The sequence below is a fragment of the Diaphorina citri genome, unplaced genomic scaffold (assembly GCF_000475195.1).
Source record: "Diaphorina citri unplaced genomic scaffold, Diaci psyllid genome assembly version 1.1 scaffold504, whole genome shotgun sequence".
NCBI lineage: Eukaryota > Metazoa > Arthropoda > Insecta > Hemiptera > Psyllidae > Diaphorina > Diaphorina citri.
In genome coordinates, this window is record NW_007377939.1 from 175114 (window position 1) to 192966 (window position 17853).

General features: G+C 39.2%; 1 protein-coding gene across 1 annotated transcript in view; it reads right to left on the reverse strand.

Moving 5' to 3' along the window:
* Positions 1 to 11851, reverse strand: part of LOC103509500 — a 24062-nt gene extending 12211 nt beyond the window's left edge. The window contains exons 1-2 of the mRNA XM_008474124.3: positions 11658 to 11851; positions 10973 to 11093 (exon numbers count right to left, since the gene is read on the reverse strand). Of these exons, the coding sequence (XP_008472346.1) occupies positions 10973 to 11093; positions 11658 to 11737 (201 nt within the window). The 5' untranslated portion in view covers positions 11738 to 11851. The remainder of the gene's footprint in view (positions 1 to 10972; positions 11094 to 11657) is intronic.
* Positions 11852 to 17853: the final 6002 nt, after the last annotated feature.

The following is a 17853-nucleotide window of genomic DNA, read 5'->3' on the forward strand; positions in this document are numbered from 1 at the left end:
CCCCAGCCGTAGATCGACGAGGAAATGTTATCCGAGGTCGAGTGGATGTGTCAGGCGCCATCAATCGATGGCCGGTCGAATATGTATGGACACACCTTTACTTTCAAAAAATAAGTAGGTACCTACATATGTATTTCTAAATTAATGTATTGATTTCGTCTTTTTCCAGACGGCAAAAAGTTGGCGTACGCCTGGGGCGTCAAGTTCGTCGAAACCTCAGTGGGTCTCGTCTACAAAACTGACGAGCTGCTAGTCGGTATCGCACGACAGGCAGGCCTGAACAAGAAGCGAAACAAGCTGCTGGCCAAGAAACAGAAGAAGATGGCGTCCTACATCAATAATATCAAACAGTTCAAGTGGTTTAGCAAGGTGTCGTGTGAGAACCTTTTGGTTCTTTAAGGTTTCATCGATATTTTTTCGGTCCTTAGAAGGCCTGTTAAGCTAACAGTCTGTTAAGTTCCATTTGATTTGTATAGACGCAACAGGACTGTGAAGCTAACAGGCTGTTAGAAGGTCAATATTTTTTCGGTCCTTAGAAGGCCTGTTAAGCTAACAGTCTGTTAAGTTCCATTAGGCATTTGGCTTAACAGTTAACAGGGCTGTGAAGCTAACAGGCTATTACCTTTTGGTTCTTTAAGGTTTCATCAATATTTTTTCGGTCCTTAGAAGGCCTGTTAAGCTAACAGTCTGTTAAGTTCCATTTGATTTGTATATGTAGACGCAACAGGACTGTGAAGCTAACAGGCTGTTAGAAGCTAAAAAGAAAGTAAACAAAAGTTGGTGAAATCCGCCCTAAAACTTTTCGGTGGAGAGCTTTAAAAGAAGAGTTAAGGTAGAAACAAACTACCATCACGTTAGGTACATGATAGTACTCAGTCTGAGATGAGTGAGGTTAATCATGTTTTGAACGTGATTTAATGAAATATGTACATAACCATTTTTTTACTTACCTACCTAACAACCTACTATACATTTTAGTACCTAAATATTGTAAATTGATTTGAATAATCGTATAAGTATTAAATAAATTTCAGATGAAATATTGAAAAATATTTATCAAAATAATTGCGTTTTTTACTTACCTACCTAACAACCTACCATACATTTTAGTAAATATTGTAAATTGATTTGAATAATCGTGTAAGTATTAAATAAATTTCAGATGAAATATTGAAAAATATGTATCAAAATAATTGCGATTAAAGAAGTTCTTAAGCCAGCCTAGTTAGCTTAGTTGGTAGCGCGTCTGCCTTGTAAGCGCTAGGCCGCGAAAAATGAAGTTTTGTTTTGATGAAAATGAACCCCTATATTGATAGTCGATCCTTCAATGCATTTTGACCTGTAATATTAGGTAACAGATTTCGAACAAAAGACGTCACCAAATTGTGATAGGAACTGAATATACTTTTAAAAATGTGAAACAATGCTATGTACTTATTTGTTTGCCTATTGGCAATATTTTATGTGATTGGTTTGCTACTTAATGTTAGGTTGCTAGGATTTGTTCAGCAGAGATGTAAGAAGTCTCGCAAGGAATTGCCTGTTTCCCTTATCCGTGATAGCATTTATATTTTTCTTGTGTGGTTCACCATTTGCTCACTATTTTATTACTTCAGTGTGCTATTTAGATTGTTATATTTCACGTATTCCATGTGTTTCTTTTTCTACCCACTTATGAATATTATCGTTGAAAAAACTTTGGTAGATAAAAATTATCGAATCATATTGTTTGTCCATTTATATTTTTGTATACCCTTAGTGTTTGAAAGAGTAATTTAAACTTAGATATAATAATACTCGTACATAGTTTTTTCAAACATGTGTTCGCTTCAATGCAAATGAGCCATTTTCTTTATCCCTTCAACTTCATTAATTATCAACAATGTAGACGAAGATAATTTTTACTTTAATGTAATAGTAAAACTAGAGCAGTGCTATTCAAACTTTTTCTTTTCACCTCACCTTAGATTTTCTCGTGATACTCTCCTACGTAATTGCAACACACCGTTTGATGAGCTCTGGATGAACGTATATATCAGGCAATTAGTTATGAAAATAAAAGATGTGCTAATGCATCGAATGTTAAATTGGTGTGGCACTTGCCTTATATCAGTAGTTTTAGTCAGAAGAGGCTAACGCATTAAGTCCCTCCAATCTCAAGTCATAACATAAAATGTTTGATTATTTTATGTTACGTAATTATTATTATATAAATTTTTGCCAGACATTGACGTATTGTCTTTTTTACCATAATAATTAGTACAGCTTGAAGTACCCTCATTAATGACAAAATGCAACGGTTCTTATAAATATGAACTCAAACTGTAGAAGAATGCGTTATGAAAATATAAAGTTCTATTAATAGCCAGGAACTTTAATGTTTATGGGCTTTAACACTAAACTTTTTTTCAGTTTTTGATTGTCATTTCTTTGTCTTTCTTATTTCAATATTCAAATGCCTTCATTTCCAACAAAGAAGTGGTTTGTGATGTACAAAACATTTGAAATAATTATGTTCAGTGTTAATTTTAAGTGATATCTGATATGAAACATATTTTGCTTATAAATTTTTATCTATTCGAGTAAGAACATATTTCACAAAACGACGAAATATTTATTGAACCAATAACTATAGTCACACAATGGAATAGAATCACTGCCAAATGTACAACAACTACCGGAAACCACGCAGAACACAAGGCATATTATCACAAACGGTTGTGAGTTCTACATTCATGGCAATGACCTAGAATCGTCTAACGTAGACAGAAATCACTCCTAGAGAACTTTGTGAACACACTACACTGTTAATGTTTTGATAATGTACTTGCAATAGATATCTTGAGCTCGATATGCTCTGAATGCATATGGGCGTCACACAATGGACCAAGATACGATTTTAAGGGGACAAAAAAAAATGAAGTTTTGTTTTGATGAAAATGAACCCCTATATTGATAGTCGATCCTTCAATGCATTTTGACCTGTAATATTAGGTACCTGGTACAGGTCACACTTTAGTCAAAGTACACTCAAGACAATCAAAGCACGTTCAAGACATTTTTATTTTTTCTCCAAATCAGGCGGTTTAACACTTTAATAATGTAGTTCAGGCGCTTTAACAATTTAATAATGTAGTTCAGGCGCTTTAACAATTTAATAATGTAGTTCAGGCCGGTTTTTTCCCCCTTAATTAGGCTCTTTATTTATTATTAATATTTATTATAGTGTGAAATTAGGCTGAATGGATAGGGGACATTAAAGTTGTAGTTTTAGTTGTAGATTGAGTTGAACGAAGTGTTTTCGTTCCCAAGGTCTACCTGATAGTATGTGCTCATCAGGTAGACCTGACAGACGAACCTTTTCAGCCGTAACTGTCAGGTCTACCCGATAGTGTGTGTGTTCATCAGGTGTCAGGTATACCTGATAGTGAGTGGCTGGTCTAAGAAAATGGTTCGTTTCCTCAGGGACATACTTGTTTCAGTGTAAAAACAATGTGATGTGACAATGCCTCTTCGGCTGTTGTATTTCAAGTGATTTTAAACCTTTCATCGTTTGATTTCCTATCCTTCCACTCCTAAGAACATGGGACATGATAGAGGTCGAAGGTAAGTAAATTTTATTCATTTTCAAGCTCCCATAGCGTAGTGGTCACTGCACTTGCCTTGCACACGGGAGACCCGGTTTCGATTCCCGGAGAGGTCAAAAAAAAATTGTATCATGCAAATGATTGTTTCCTTGACTGGCTGTTGCTCATGAGAAATCAGAAAGATGTAGTACAATGTTTTCCGATAATAAGTACCTGTTGTAGGTAATTTCATTCAGGACAGCCCCACTACTCTCACGTGACGTGATGTAACGTGACGATACTGTGGATATCCTGAACGAAATTACCAACAATAATATGGGGAAGCTTTGAATTACAGTCCACGTCAACTGGGAAGTCCGATGGAAGCGCATGGAGGGGAACCGCAACTTCTCAACTGTACGTCGGACAGTTCTAAAAGTTTCACCATTCGATTCGGCGTGAAAAATCCCATGGGATCAACTATTCACATGCTTACTTGTTAATGAGCTATTTTTTGACGAGTGCGCACCCAAAGGTCATCGGACTTCCCAGTTGAAGTGGACTGTACATCTTTCTGATTCTCCATGAGCTCACGTCACGTGACGTGATGGTAGTTGTGTTTCTACCTTAACCCTATTTTCCTCAACTTTCACTTCCATCAGGAGTTCATCGTTCCTGTTCGCCTGTTATCTCCTCCTCTCCCCTCTGGGAGCCCAAGGCTACATAGACAATATGGGTAAGGAGTACGGGGTGCCCTATACCCTCAACAAGTATGTCACCGCCCAGTCCAAGCAATCCTGGATTATGGACCTTACGCTGCCCTATCTCCTGCGGGACAGCGTGGAAAATAAGTATAGAGAGCTTTTCCAGGTGAGTAATAATAATAATAGTGCTTATTTATACTGCTCGTATAGGACTGAAAAGTCCCTTTACTCCAGCAGTAGGCTACTACTATTATTGTGGTCAAATTCTCAAATTATATTGAGGATAAAATTCCATACCTCGGCTGGGATTGAACCCACGCCCTCCTGTTTACCAGGCGAGCGCCTTGACCACTACACCACCAATGTACCCACACTTTGCAAGTGAATAACTGTGCCAATAAGCCCTTGAGTAGAATAACTGTGCCAATAAGCCCTTGAGTAGAATAACTGTGCCAATAAGCCCTTGAGTAGAATAACTGTGCCAATAAGCCCTTGAGTAGAATAACTGTGCCAATAAGCCCTTGAGTAGAATAACTGTGCCAATAAGCCCTTGAGTAGAATAACTGTGCCAATAAGCCCTTGAGTAGAATAACTGTGCCAATAAGCCCTTGAGTAGAATAACTGTGCCAATAAGCCCTTGAGTAGAATAACTGTGCCAATAAGCCCTTGAGTAGAATAACTGTGCCAATAAGCCCTTGAGTAGAATAACTGTGCCAATAAGCCCTTGAGTAGAATAACTGTGCCAATAAGCCCTTGAGTAGAATAACTGTGCCAATAAGCCCTTGAGTAGAATAACTGTGCCAATAAGCCCTTGAGTAGAATAACTGTGCCAATAAGCCCTTGAGTAGAATAACTGTGCCAATAAGCCCTTGAGTAGAATAACTGTGCCAATAAGCCCTTGAGTAGAATAACTGTGCCAATAAGCCCTTGAGTAGAATAACTGTGCCAATAAGCCCTTGAGTAGAATAACTGTGCCAATAAGCCCTTGAGTAGAATAACTGTGCCAATAAGCCCTTGAGTAGAATAACTGTGCCAATAAGCCCTTGAGTAGAATAACTGTGCCAATAAGCCCTTGAGTAGAATAACTGTGCCAATAAGCCCTTGAGTAGAATAACTGTGCCAATAAGCCCTTGAGTAGAATAACTGTGCCAATAAGCCCTTGAGTAGAATAACTGTGCCAATAAGCCCTTGAGTAGAATAACTGTGCCAATAAGCCCTTGAGTAGAATAACTGTGCCAATAAGCCCTTGAGTAGAATAACTGTGCCAATAAGCCCTTGAGTAGAATAACTGTGCCAATAAGCCCTTGAGTAGAATAACTGTGCCAATAAGCCCTTGAGTAGAATAACTGTGCCAATAAGCCCTTGAGTAGAATAACTGTGCCAATAAGCCCTTGAGTAGAATAACTGTGCCAATAAGCCCTTGAGTAGAATAACTGTGCCAATAAGCCCTTGAGTAGAATAACTGTGCCAATAAGCCCTTGAGTAGAATAACTGTGCCAATAAGCCCTTGAGTAGAATAACTGTGCCAATAAGCCCTTGAGTAGAATAACTGTGCCAATAAGCCCTTGAGTAGAATAACTGTGCCAATAAGCCCTTGAGTAGAATAACTGTGCCAATAAGCCCTTGAGTAGAATAACTGTGCCAATAAGCCCTTGAGTAGAATAACTGTGCCAATAAGCCCTTGAGTAGAATAACTGTGCCAATAAGCCCTTGAGTAGAATAACTGTGCCAATAAGCCCTTGAGTAGAATAACTGTGCCAATAAGCCCTTGAGTAGAATAACTGTGCCAATAAGCCCTTGAGTAGAATAACTGTGCCAATAAGCCCTTGAGTAGAATAACTGTGCCAATAAGCCCTTGAGTAGAATAACTGTGCCAATAAGCCCTTGAGTAGAATAACTGTGCCAATAAGCCCTTGAGTAGAATAACTGTGCCAATAAGCCCTTGAGTAGAATAACTGTGCCAATAAGCCCTTGAGTAGAATAACTGTGCCAATAAGCCCTTGAGTAGAATAACTGTGCCAATAAGCCCTTGAGTAGAATAACTGTGCCAATAAGCCCTTGAGTAGAATAACTGTGCCAATAAGCCCTTGAGTAGAATAACTGTGCCAATAAGCCCTTGAGTAGAATAACTGTGCCAATAAGCCCTTGAGTAGAATAACTGTGCCAATAAGCCCTTGAGTAGAATAACTGTGCCAATAAGCCCTTGAGTAGAATAACTGTGCCAATAAGCCCTTGAGTAGAATAACTGTGCCAATAAGCCCTTGAGTAGAATAACTGTGCCAATAAGCCCTTGAGTAGAATAACTGTGCCAATAAGCCCTTGAGTAGAATAACTGTGCCAATAAGCCCTTGAGTAGAATAACTGTGCCAATAAGCCCTTGAGTAGAATAACTGTGCCAATAAGCCCTTGAGTAGAATAACTGTGCCAATAAGCCCTTGAGTAGAATAACTGTGCCAATAAGCCCTTGAGTAGAATAACTGTGCCAATAAGCCCTTGAGTAGAATAACTGTGCCAATAAGCCCTTGAGTAGAATAACTGTGCCAATAAGCCCTTGAGTAGAATAACTGTGCCAATAAGCCCTTGAGTAGAATAACTGTGCCAATAAGCCCTTGAGTAGAATAACTGTGCCAATAAGCCCTTGAGTAGAATAACTGTGCCAATAAGCCCTTGAGTAGAATAACTGTGCCAATAAGCCCTTGAGTAGAATAACTGTGCCAATAAGCCCTTGAGTAGAATAACTGTGCCAATAAGCCCTTGAGTAGAATAACTGTGCCAATAAGCCCTTGAGTAGAATAACTGTGCCAATAAGCCCTTGAGTAGAATAACTGTGCCAATAAGCCCTTGAGTAGAATAACTGTGCCAATAAGCCCTTGAGTAGAATAACTGTGCCAATAAGCCCTTGAGTAGAATAACTGTGCCAATAAGCCCTTGAGTAGAATAACTGTGCCAATAAGCCCTTGAGTAGAATAACTGTGCCAATAAGCCCTTGAGTAGAATAACTGTGCCAATAAGCCCTTGAGTAGAATAACTGTGCCAATAAGCCCTTGAGTAGAATAACTGTGCCAATAAGCCCTTGAGTAGAATAACTGTGCCAATAAGCCCTTGAGTAGAATAACTGTGCCAATAAGCCCTTGAGTAGAATAACTGTGCCAATAAGCCCTTGAGTAGAATAACTGTGCCAATAAGCCCTTGAGTAGAATAACTGTGCCAATAAGCCCTTGAGTAGAATAACTGTGCCAATAAGCCCTTGAGTAGAATAACTGTGCCAATAAGCCCTTGAGTAGAATAACTGTGCCAATAAGCCCTTGAGTAGAATAACTGTGCCAATAAGCCCTTGAGTAGAATAACTGTGCCAATAAGCCCTTGAGTAGAATAACTGTGCCAATAAGCCCTTGAGTAGAATAACTGTGCCAATAAGCCCTTGAGTAGAATAACTGTGCCAATAAGCCCTTGAGTAGAATAACTGTGCCAATAAGCCCTTGAGTAGAATAACTGTGCCAATAAGCCCTTGAGTAGAATAACTGTGCCAATAAGCCCTTGAGTAGAATAACTGTGCCAATAAGCCCTTGAGTAGAATAACTGTGCCAATAAGCCCTTGAGTAGAATAACTGTGCCAATAAGCCCTTGAGTAGAATAACTGTGCCAATAAGCCCTTGAGTAGAATAACTGTGCCAATAAGCCCTTGAGTAGAATAACTGTGCCAATAAGCCCTTGAGTAGAATAACTGTGCCAATAAGCCCTTGAGTAGAATAACTGTGCCAATAAGCCCTTGAGTAGAATAACTGTGCCAATAAGCCCTTGAGTAGAATAACTGTGCCAATAAGCCCTTGAGTAGAATAACTGTGCCAATAAGCCCTTGAGTAGAATAACTGTGCCAATAAGCCCTTGAGTAGAATAACTGTGCCAATAAGCCCTTGAGTAGAATAACTGTGCCAATAAGCCCTTGAGTAGAATAACTGTGCCAATAAGCCCTTGAGTAGAATAACTGTGCCAATAAGCCCTTGAGTAGAATAACTGTGCCAATAAGCCCTTGAGTAGAATAACTGTGCCAATAAGCCCTTGAGTAGAATAACTGTGCCAATAAGCCCTTGAGTAGAATAACTGTGCCAATAAGCCCTTGAGTAGAATAACTGTGCCAATAAGCCCTTGAGTAGAATAACTGTGCCAATAAGCCCTTGAGTAGAATAACTGTGCCAATAAGCCCTTGAGTAGAATAACTGTGCCAATAAGCCCTTGAGTAGAATAACTGTGCCAATAAGCCCTTGAGTAGAATAACTGTGCCAATAAGCCCTTGAGTAGAATAACTGTGCCAATAAGCCCTTGAGTAGAATAACTGTGCCAATAAGCCCTTGAGTAGAATAACTGTGCCAATAAGCCCTTGAGTAGAATAACTGTGCCAATAAGCCCTTGAGTAGAATAACTGTGCCAATAAGCCCTTGAGTAGAATAACTGTGCCAATAAGCCCTTGAGTAGAATAACTGTGCCAATAAGCCCTTGAGTAGAATAACTGTGCCAATAAGCCCTTGAGACATACACAACTTCTACAGAGTAATTATAAAGTCCGGAGACCCCTGATTTTTTTTTTTTTTTTCAACTGCTAAAGATGAAACGGCCTTTTGAAACGGCCTGAGCCAGGGTCGGCCAAAATGTGGTAGGTACTAAGTACTTCAAAAATGATGGCATTTTAAAAGTTCACTTTTCCCTAAATTTCAGCTTTTCAACTTTAGCAGTTTAAATATTTTTCAGGGGCCCCCGGACCTTGTGAACACTCTGTATTTAAACAGAAAAGAAAAACTTACAAAGAAAACTGTTCTAAGACACGCACACGGCCTTTACAACTGGAACCACATTGCTTAGAATGAGGTGAGAACTATAAACACCACAGAAAGCCACACAACCTCTCTCCTGGCTCTCGCCTATTAAAAAAAGAAAACAATTAATGTTTAAAAAGAAGACCAAAGAAAATGAAAGTGAGATTAGTAACACGAGAACATGTTGGCAAACATGAGGTTATAAGAACCGAAAAAAAATATAGGTGAAGGAGAAAGAGGAGAAGAATGATAAATAAGAATATTAAGAAGAAGACGAAGGAGAACAAGAACAAATTTTATTGTACCGAAAGCTTTCCGTTCCGAGAACGAACCTTATCTGTTTAGGATAAAGTTCGACTCAGGCTAGAGTTCCCGATCTAACGCTTCCAAGCTAACCAGTCTGGCTCGGCTGGTATTAATAGACTTCTCGCATAGAACTGAAAAGCCCCTTCACTCGAGCAGTAAAAGCTACTACCATTACTATGGTCAAATTCTCAAACGATATTGAAAATTAATAATGGGTAATTATTAATGGGTTTTTAAACCCATGTCTCGGTCGGGATTGAACCTGCGCCCTCCTGTTTACCAGTCGAGCGTCTTGACCACTACACCAATTTATTGCCTAATGAATGATTAAGGTGCCCGTGGTTATTTTGCTGGAATATGACAGAGCAGAACGAAGCAATGTACACATTATTCTCGGGTCCCTGGCTTATCAAAGGTTTGATCAGCATTTTTTTTTCTCATGCTCACAATAGGGGAAAAGACTTCCTACAAGAGGAGGTCTAGAGTCAGAACGTTTCCTTTCCGACCCTGTTTTTAAAGACCGCTTTCCGACCTTGTTTCCCTGAACGGATAAGGTTTGTTACCCTTCAAGCCAACTAGGGCTGGCACAACTTCATTCAAGGTGTAGGAACCAAGCTCTGTTAGTCTTTTCGATAACATTGAAGGACTCCACTTTCTTGTATTCCATTTTTAATTCATTTACCTATATTTTTTATTTATATAGTTAAGTAAACTATCTGTTGGTCAAGACGCTCGCCTGGTAATCAGGAGGGCTTGGGTTCGATCCCAGCCGAGGTATGGAATTTTATCCTCATTTATATGAGAATCTGACCACATAATAATGGAGCTCTAAGGGTTAGGTGGTAGAGAACGCCTAAGGCGTTAACCTCGCCTAGTGGTTGCCTTCCACTCGAGAGTCTATTATTATTATTATTATTAATATCCTTCTTAAGAAGCATTGTGTCTTAGGAAGGATCCTCTTGTATTTGTATTTACTTGTTATTGTCAAAAAATGTAGAAAATAAAAAATTAAACAAAACCGGTCTAAGGAGGCTGCTCAGATTACAAGGCAGACGCACTACCAACTAAGCTAACTAGGCTGGCGATAAGACCTTAGTATTGTAAATATTAAATAATATGGTGCCTATATTGCCTACCTACTGAATAAGATATTTTTAGAATTTTGTTATGCTGGGATAAGACTAAAGAGTCCCTTTACCAGTCGACCTACGACCAACTAACCAAGGAGTTTCAGCATTTTCCTACCGTCAAAACCGTCAGCCAATAATCATACCGAAAACTGTGAGGACTACGCGCCACAATGAATACTTAGGATACTACCTCAAGGGTGCACGCGGCAAAAAAAATAAATCATGATCTATTTTTTTTTTTTTTTTAGATTAATTAATAGTAGGTGATTTTCGTTAATGATAGCTAGACTACTATCACGTCATGTGAGCTCACGTCACGAGTGTGTTTCTCTACCTTTATTAACCATACACTATTATCAACAGCCTCTTGATCTCGGGAAGTTACTTTAGAACTAACTGTAATTAAACTCACATGAAGGGGTAAACGCTTCGATGTGCGAAACACTTTATCATACCTTGTTGTGATCCGTTTTGTGATCTTTATCCCTAACTTCCTTGTTGTGATGTTCATGGGGCTTATGATCTTGTCGGTGTTCTGGCTTCAAAGTTCGCTTGGTGGTTGTTTGTGCTGACAATGTTTTCTTGGTGGTTGATTGTGTTGCCATGATGACTAGGAGGGTCATTGTGAGTGCTGTCCTTTCTGTCCAGTAGATCATGATTGAGATGGGGGTTCAGCGCTTTTTGAGTTTCATTTTAGCTATTTTTGAGGCTACCTGTGTTTCGTCTAGGATTTAAACCGCAATTAATGCCTAAGGCCAGCCACTCACTATCGTGAGTGCTGTCCTTTCTGTCCAGTAGATCATGGTTGAGATGGGGGTTCAGCGCTTTTTGAGTTTCATTTTAGCTATTTTTGAGGCTATGTTTTGTCTTAGGATTCAAAACGCAATTAATGCCTTAGGCCAGCCACTCACTATCAGGTGTTAGGTAGACCTGACAGGCAGACCTGATCAGGTGTACTTGTCAGGTCTACCTGATAGTGTGTGGCTGGCCTAAACTCAATATGTAATCACTAATCAAAGCATATCCCACCTAACCAATAGGTACTATGTACTAAGGTTTTCCAAATAAACGTATCCACAATTCATCAATACGGCATAGAGACAAAAGAATCAACGAGCTATATTCGTAACCTATGACAATGTTTTCTTGGTGGTTGATTGTGTTGCCATGATGACTAGGAGGGTCATTGTGAGTGCTGTCCTTTCTGTCCAGTAGATCATGGTTGAGATGGGGGTTCAGCGCTTTTTGAGTTTCATTTTAGCTATTTTTGAGGCTACCTATGTTTCGTCTAGGATTCAAACTGCAATTAATGCCTTAGGACAGCCACTCACTATCAGGTGTTAGGTAGACCTGACAGGCAGACCTGATCAGGTGTACTTGTCAGGTCTACCTGATAGTGTGTGGCTGGCCTAAACTCAATAGAGCACATGTAATCAAAGCATATCCCACCTAACCAATAGGTACTATGTACTATATAGTTCATCCAGATCAATGTGACAGCAATGAGCAATCAGATTGCAGGAAATCCTTACATTGTTGCAATTGAGGTAAAGGTCTATTTTTGATAAACTCTCTCTTCTAAAATGTAGAGGTAGAGCTCTAAGTTCAGAGGTTGGATTCCAGAACAAGTAAGGTGGATATCGCCTTACCTGACTTTGTTTCACTGTCGGAGGAAGCACTGTGCAATATACCTTCCCCTTTCTCCAACATTGCACATGTGACATGTTTGGCAACAATGCCTATTTTTTTGCTGTCACATTGATCTGGACACACTCTAAGGTTTTCCAAATAAACGTATCCACAATTCATCAATACGGCATAGAGACAAAAGAATCAACGAGCTATATTGGTAACCTAAATTACAGGTATACAGTATACAGTGTGTATGTGATTGAGAGTGCTCTTAACCACTCGACCACAGAGGTGAGGTTTTGTCTTGGGTGAGACTTTGTAACTATAACTAGCTCTGTAACCCTGTATATTTAACCTATTGTCAGACGTTCAGGAAACAGAGTGCACCCTTCAACAACGGAAGAGAGTATGGTCTGGTTGTTTTCAACAGAAAACACTCAATTTAGCGTAGTGCATTAAGCGGGGAACGACATTTGTGACAAGCATTTATGCTTAACACAATTAAAATTCCTTTTTATCCGTCCTTCCTTTATTATTACTAATAATAAAAGGTATAGTGGACGGACTATTGTATTCGCTTCGGTGTCGGTCTGTCCGTCCGTCTAAACACTCCGTCAATTGTTAGACAAAAATACAACAGATACAATTGTATGACGTCAGACAATTGTTTAACGTCACTTTAAAAAAAAAAAAGAGAAAGAAGAAGAAGGGGAAGAAGAAGAAGGAGAAGAAGAAGAAAAATAAGACGAAGGAGAAGAAGAAGAAGACGAAGACGAAGGAGGAGAAGAAGAAGACGACGAAGGAGAAGAAGAAGAAAAAGAAGAAGAAGAAGGAGAAGAAGAAGGAGAAGAAGAAGAAGACGAAGGAGGAGAAGAAGAAGACGAAGGAGAAGAAGAAGAAAAAGAAGACGAAGAAGGAGAAGAAGAAGGAGAAGAAGAAGAAGAAGAAGACGAAGGAGGAGAAGAAGAAGGCGAAGGAGAAGAAGAAGAAGGAGAAGACGAAGGAGAAGAAGAAGGAGAAGAAGACGAAGAAGAAGACGAAGGAGACGAAGAAGAAGACGAAGGAGAAGAAGAAGACGAAAAAGAAGACCATTCGGAAAATATAACTATTTATGTAGGATAAAGTTTGAACTTCGGAGAGGTTCGATAGAGGAAAACACTCCGTCAATTGTTAGACAAAAATACAACAGATACAATTGTATGACGTCAGACAATTGTTTAACGTCACTTTAAAAAAAAAAAGAGGAAGAAGAAGAAGGGGAAGAAGAAGAAGGAGAAGAAGAAGAAAAAGAAGACGAAGGAGAAGAAGAAGAAGACGAAGACGAAGGAGGAGAAGAAGAAGAAGAAGAAAACGACGAAGGAGAAGAAGAAGAAGACGAAGGAGGAGAAGAAGAAGACGAAGGAGAAGAAGAAGGAGAAGAAGAAAGAGAAGAAGAAGACGAAGGAGAAGAAGAAGACGAAGAAGAAGACCATTCGGAGAATAAAACTATTTATGTGGGATAAAGTTTGAACTTTGGAGAGGTTTGATAGAAGGAACAGGAGAACTGGAGGACAAGAGAACATGACAGGAGAACTGGAGAAAGTCAGCCGTTCCGAGAATGAACCTTACCTTTAGGATAAAGTTTGAAGAGGTTTGCGTTTGATAGAGGGAACTGTAGAAAAAGAGGCAAAGGAGGTCAACTTTTACCCAGAGACCCTCTTTCAGATAACCGTAAAAAAATATAGGTACCTATAAGCTGCCTGTGGCAGCCAAAGTTGTCCGCGCCATTACGCCCAAAAGAGGTCAAATTTAAGGGACCTATAGTGTGTCCAGATCAATGTGACAGCAACAAAAGTTGGTGAAATCCGCCCTAAAACTTTTCGGTGGAGAGCTTTAAAAGAAGAGTTAAGGTAGAAACAAACTACCATCACGTTACATGATAGTACTCACTCTGAGCTGAGTGAGGTTAATCATGTTTTGAACGTGATTTAATGAAATATGTACAGAACCATTTTTTTACTTACCTACCTAACAACCTACCATACATTTTAGTAAATATTGTAAATTGATTTGAATAATCGTATAAGTATTAAATAAATTTCAGATGAAATATTGAAAAATATTTATCAAAATAATTGCGATTAAAGAAGTTCTTAGGCATTTAGGTTCTGTGTTTTACCACAATCGGAGAGGAAAATGCACCTTATCTCGTCTGAAAGATAACCAACTTGGAAAAGTTGCTCACGAAACATAGAACAAGTTTTAAAACGAGGGAACTATTATTTCGCCCGTCAAGTTTTTCTGCAAGTTTTGTCCGTGGTGTGACGAACGAGATTAGAAAATTGCTGGCTTTTTCCTATCCTGTCTTCCTTCTCTCTTCGATTTCGGGACGATAAGACCATAGCAGTTAAAGTTCCCTCTGTCAAACCTCTGAAAAAAAAAGAAGTTCTTAGGCATTTAAATTGGAGCAGGACTCCTTGGCCAAGTGGATATCACACTAGGCTTGTACGCCGGAGGTTCCCAGTTCGATTCCCAGGAGGGTCGAAGTTTTTTTTGGGTCTGTGCTTCGAGTACAATTGAGGAGGATTTTTTTTAAGTGATTTATTTATTCATCAGTTTGTTTATAATCTACATACATAATATTTTCCAATATTTTGTCTGAAATTTATTAGTATTTTCTCATCCTGGGTCCACTATTATTATTTTACACAGTACGTAACGAATATTATTTTAGTTTAGTTAAATTGATAGTATTATTTACCTTAATGGTGGATTTCACCAATGACTTAGTGAGAGATCACTAATGGGAGAATTTTCAATAATTCAAAAAGGGGTTTTTCATGATCTAAAGGAGTTTTTAGTGATCCAAAAAGGAAGAGCTTTTTAAAACTCCTCTTCGAATGATTAAAAACTCCTTTGTTCATCATTCAAAACTCCTTTTTGGATCATTAAAAAATCTCCCATTAGTAAAATCTCTCATTAAGTCATTGGTGAAACCCACCATAAATATTTTTATCATTAAACGTGTGAATTTTAGATGTTAAAGGGATCTGTCACTTTCTTCTACCATTCTGTGTTTGTACTTGGCATTACCAAAAGGTTTGTTTGGAAATCCTTTCCCTGGGAAGGCCAGGGCCGCGAGTGGTTGATCTGATTGGTTGATTTGAATCTTGTGAGCCAATCAGATTGCTTGATGCAAGAGTTAAACCGAGTTTAACCTCTTATCGTGGCCCCGGCCATAAGATATTGTAAACTACCCCATATGGAATTTTGAATTTAATTAAATCTTAAATAGCCAGCCTAGTTAGCTTGGTTGGTAGCGCGTCTGCCTTGTAAGCGCTAGGCCGCGGGTTCGATTCCCGCCCGGGGCGGACGATAATGTTCGTTCTCGGAACGGCTGGCTTTCCTCCTATCCTGTCTTCCTTCTCTCTTCGATTTCGGGACGATAAGACTATAATGTTCGTTCTCGGAACGGCTGGCTTTCTCCTATCCTGTCTTCCTTCTCTCTTCGATTTCGGGACGATAAGACCACAGCAGTTACAGTTCCCTCTGTCAAACCTCTTAAAAAAAAACTCCAAAAATCTTTTAGGCCCGTTCCCACTTGTGAGTTTCATCAGATTTTTTCCCCCGAATGTCCTTTTAGGAAATGTAATTTAAATAGTAAATACACACTGGCCTTTGATTTGCTAAAAAAAAAATACACACTACACGATTTTTTTACCGAACGACACTAAATGTCCTTCTAGCTTGTAGGTAATGTAAATTGAATAAGATAATGTTACGGAGCAAGAGACGAACAATGTTGCCAATTTCATGTCATTTCTTAAGATAACTGGCTAGATTTCATGAAATTTGGCAAGATTTTCATTTCAAGTTAAACTTAAGTTTATCTTTAGATTTCATACATACGACGGTCAATGTCCTTCTAGCTTGTAGTTAATGTAAATTGAATAAGAGTGTACCCATTTCAAGCGGCACGATTTTTTTACGAACGACAACTGGGGAGGGGCCTTTAATTCGATTTCCCCCTTCTGCTTAAATACCTTTTGTCTTCTAATGGCACCTATTCTAATGAAATTGAAAAATATCAAACAAAATAAACAAAATATATAATTATTTTTATTTATAATACTAGTGTTTTATTTATCTACTGGTCTTTTCTTACTTGCAGTCTGGAGTTACGTATAAGTACTAGACAAAAAGAACAAATAATTAAATGAATTCCGAGATTAACATCTTTTTTTTTTTTTAAGAGGGTTGACAGAGGGAACTGTAACTGCTAAGGTCTTATCGTCCCGAAATCGAAGAGAGAAGCAAGACAGGATAGGAAAAAGCCAGCCGTTCCGAGAACGAACATTATGTCATCAGGATAAAATCCACCCCGGACGGGATTCGAACCCGCGACCTAGTGCTTACCAGGCAGACGTGCTACCAACCAAAAGAGGGTTGACAGAGGGAACTGTAACTGCTAAGGTCTTATCGTCCCGAAATCGAAGAGAGAAGCAAGACAGGATAGGAAAAAGCCAGCCATTCCGAGAACGAACATTATGCCATCAGGATAAAATCCACCCCGGACGGGATTCGAACCCGCGACCTAGTGCTTGCCAGGCAGACGTGCTAACAACCAAACTAACTAGGCTAGCACTTTAGTACGTAGGTACCTAAGGTATGTTGTGTCTGAAAATACGATGGCTTCTTTTGATCTTAAGTGCTCTCTCGTATTTGATTCCAAGCAATCGTAGCTATAAAAGTACAAATGTACTGAAATGTACCAAAAGTACTCAAATGTACCTAAAAGTACAAATGTACTGAATTGTAACAGCACTACTTTGTAAAAATGTAAACAAACCGACACAAAGCTGAAAAGGCTCCTCACTGAAACAGGGTCCAGGGGACCTCAGAGAAAATTGAAAGGCTAGAGGGGTTTTTTCAGGGCCTTTTGTAGTACTAAATCAGGGGTTCCCAATAAGGCCTGGTCCGAGGACCACTTTTGAAAATCAAGATGGCTTCGCGGACCAGCTGCTTTACAAATTTAGTAAAACTAATAAAGCAGCTGACATTCTGAATAAAGCACTCATCCCTCATCCTAGCAACTCTCATCTTCCCATAGGTCCTTGCCTGACGGTACTGATCACAGAATTGATAACCGGGCCTTTTGTTTTCTGTTCAAACTAGATTTCCAAGTTCCTCGATGTTAGATGCCAGGGGCGATTTTGCTCGAGCCAAAAGGAACAACCAAACAATCCAAAGCAACATTTATGATTGATTTTATGTTTTTAAACCCATAAAATACATGAGACCTTGTTTAGACTGCTGGGGTAGAGAGACTTTTCAATCTCATTCTCATTCTAGCAGATATTTGGTATTAGTACAAGTAGGGCCATCGGCTTTAATAAACGCCCTTTGTCACTGCGACCTGGTTAGATATTTTGTGACATTTAAAAATGTGGAACGCTTCACGATTTTGAGTGTCATTCCGGCAGAATAAACAAAGTATATTCTATTCGGATACCAACCACGCTCAACGTTGCTTAACCTCAGTGAATTCTTGTTCCCAGGTGGAGAACTTCGTCCAGCGTCGATGTCCATCCGCGTTCGATGAGCCATCTGGAAAACCGGGAGGAAATAAAGGTTGTCTTTTAGGACCGTAGATTCGTAGAAGATTAACGGCTTGACCCGTCCTTTAGGGCTGTTTGCCCCTACACCTAAGGGTCCTAAGGTCAGC